Below are 2,228 nucleotides of genomic sequence, written 5' to 3'. Positions count from 1 at the left end.
ACTCGAGTCAGCCCCCGGCCCACTTTTCCCGCCCATAGTTAAGACAGAGACCCTAACTCAAGTGAGGCTGACTTCGCCCACCCCCGTGGGATAGAGACGTTCAACAAAGAGAGAGCATATAATAAAAGATGCAAAGCTGGGCCCTTTTCCTAATTGAACTTGAATTGGGTAAAAGAAGTCTTCAATTACCCCATGTTACATGATAAGAAGGCTGTAAAAGCATCACAGGCAGGAGGGTGCTCGCCTTTCAATCTTTAAGACTGCATGGCAGACACAGACAGGGTGTACAGTGATAAGGGCTCACAATTATGAAGGCTACATTTGAAACTCTGAGAAAGGGTTGCTGAGACAGAAATATGGTAAACTCCCAGGAAATATTCAATACTGTCTTGCAATCTAATAATCTTTCTGCAGTCAACATGTTCAGCTGCTATCATAGCTCGGAATTTCAAGTGGTTTTCTAGGAAGCCTCACAAAAGCCTTTGCATTAGCTACCTCTGGGAAGAGATATTGAAAGCAGAGCCCTTTGAAGCAAGAATCAATATATCCATCCGAACTATAAATTGTAGAGACAAGAGGTATTACAGAAGCAACAAAACTAAAATGCTAGCTCAGAGTAATGAGGAGTGGAAGTCAAATATATAACCCAATGTCTCACAGTGTATGAACAGTTAAATGGGATCAAGAAGTGATAGCATGCACCATCTTACTTATTAATGATTCAGCACAAGGCGTATTTTCATTTGAAAACATAAATACAGGAAAGATTTGCATCAAGCTGTCATACTTGTTAAATCATGTGTCCTTAAGTCCCATAAAACTGTGTTGAACAGACAAAAACAAACAATAACTATTTTCCATTCAGCCAAGAACTGCGTCTTATGTTGAATAAAAGACATTTTCGTGGATCAGAACTCAGGAGCGCGTGGGTTTGACCAAGTGTAAATACAGCGGTTTTCCAGAAATTTAATGATATGAGGCCTAATGTCCTTCCTCTACCATGGAAACTGGAGACACCAGCAGAGAGTATTCAACCTTAAGATCATTGCCATCCTCATCTGCTAGCCGAACAAGGCAATAAAGGGCCAATTTGATGGTAAGGCCATTCTCGGCACTCCAAGGAATTCTCTTGTATTTCATGAGTCTGATACAAGCTTTCAGGACAGACTCGTGGATAGATTCATCAATTGACATGTCTGTGAATTGCTTCGAGATCTCCGAAGAAGATATCACCCGCTGGTGTGAGGGTGGTGGCCAGGTGCACACAGGTCTTGGCAAGGTTCGAACTGGGTCAGGTGCTAGATGGAGTTGCATAACCACGAGCTCGTTTTCGGTGATACTAAAGACATATCGGCATTTGTAAGCAGCACCATAATACTGGACTTGCTTGAAAGGTCTGACATCGTCTCTCATCGGCGCGTCTTCGTAGGAATCATCCACTGTAGTCTGGACAGTAGTGATGGCGTTGGTTGGCGACCAATTGAATTTGGTGTCACCAAGTACAAGAGCTCTAGCTCTGCCCTCTGCATTCAGGACCATGTTATGCCCAGCGCCCCAATCAGGGTAGCATCCTCGACTCTCCAACACTCTTCCGCTGGACGTGATAAACAAAGGACGAAGTACTGCTGATACAGGACCTGTGATGGACATGCATATAAGATCACATAGCCCACGTTCATCATATATTTTGTTATAACCCCCTTCTTCACATTTGCTCGTGGCATCGAACCAGGGGACTTGACGCCGGAGATCCTCTCCAAATCACAAGGTGAGCGTCTCATAGTTGAACTCGGACCATTCCTCCACATTCTTGATCGTATCCCAGTCTTCACTGAAGATGAAGGTTGGTCCTCCTGGGGCAGAGTCCGCAGGGGCAATGACCGTAGGGTTGCGTTTTACCAGGTAATCTAGGAGACTTTCAGTCATGTCGGAGGATCTCTTCTGAAGAAAGGCATAAAAAAATGGCATGGTAAATGAGAGACACTGCCGGCAAATCGAGCTATTTATACAGTAGTGCCAGTCTGGCTCTCACCATTTTTGCGCCTAATTAGAAAGACAATCAGAGCTATCTGATTCTGACCACATTTGATAATAGATCAGCACTCAGCTCCCCATGCCACAGAGGCAGGAAGTGCATGCCTGTTATCCAATAACCAATAATGAAATCCAGCGATGAATAGAAAGAAAAGTTGGAGGGAGAAAATGGAGGGAGAAAATGGAGGGAGAAA

The 2,228-nt window shown here is 44.2% G+C and overlaps 1 protein-coding gene across 1 annotated transcript; it reads left to right on the top strand.

Moving 5' to 3' along the window:
- Positions 1-1,302: 1,302 nt before the first annotated feature.
- Positions 1,303-1,642, top strand: EURHEDRAFT_489591 (uncharacterized protein; the record flags this gene model as incomplete). The annotated part of the gene is made up of 1 exon (XM_040785621.1): positions 1,303-1,642. The coding sequence occupies one exon, from the start codon at positions 1,303-1,305 to the stop codon at positions 1,627-1,629; it is 327 nt and encodes a 108-aa protein (XP_040633879.1). The 3' UTR covers positions 1,630-1,642.
- Positions 1,643-2,228: the final 586 nt, after the last annotated feature.

The sequence above is a fragment of the Aspergillus ruber genome, assembly GCF_000600275.1.
Source record: "Aspergillus ruber CBS 135680 unplaced genomic scaffold scaffold00057, whole genome shotgun sequence".
Lineage (NCBI taxonomy): Eukaryota > Fungi > Ascomycota > Eurotiomycetes > Eurotiales > Aspergillaceae > Aspergillus > Aspergillus ruber.
Note: the sequence above shows the minus strand (reverse complement) of the source record. Positions and strands in the feature narration are given on the sequence as shown.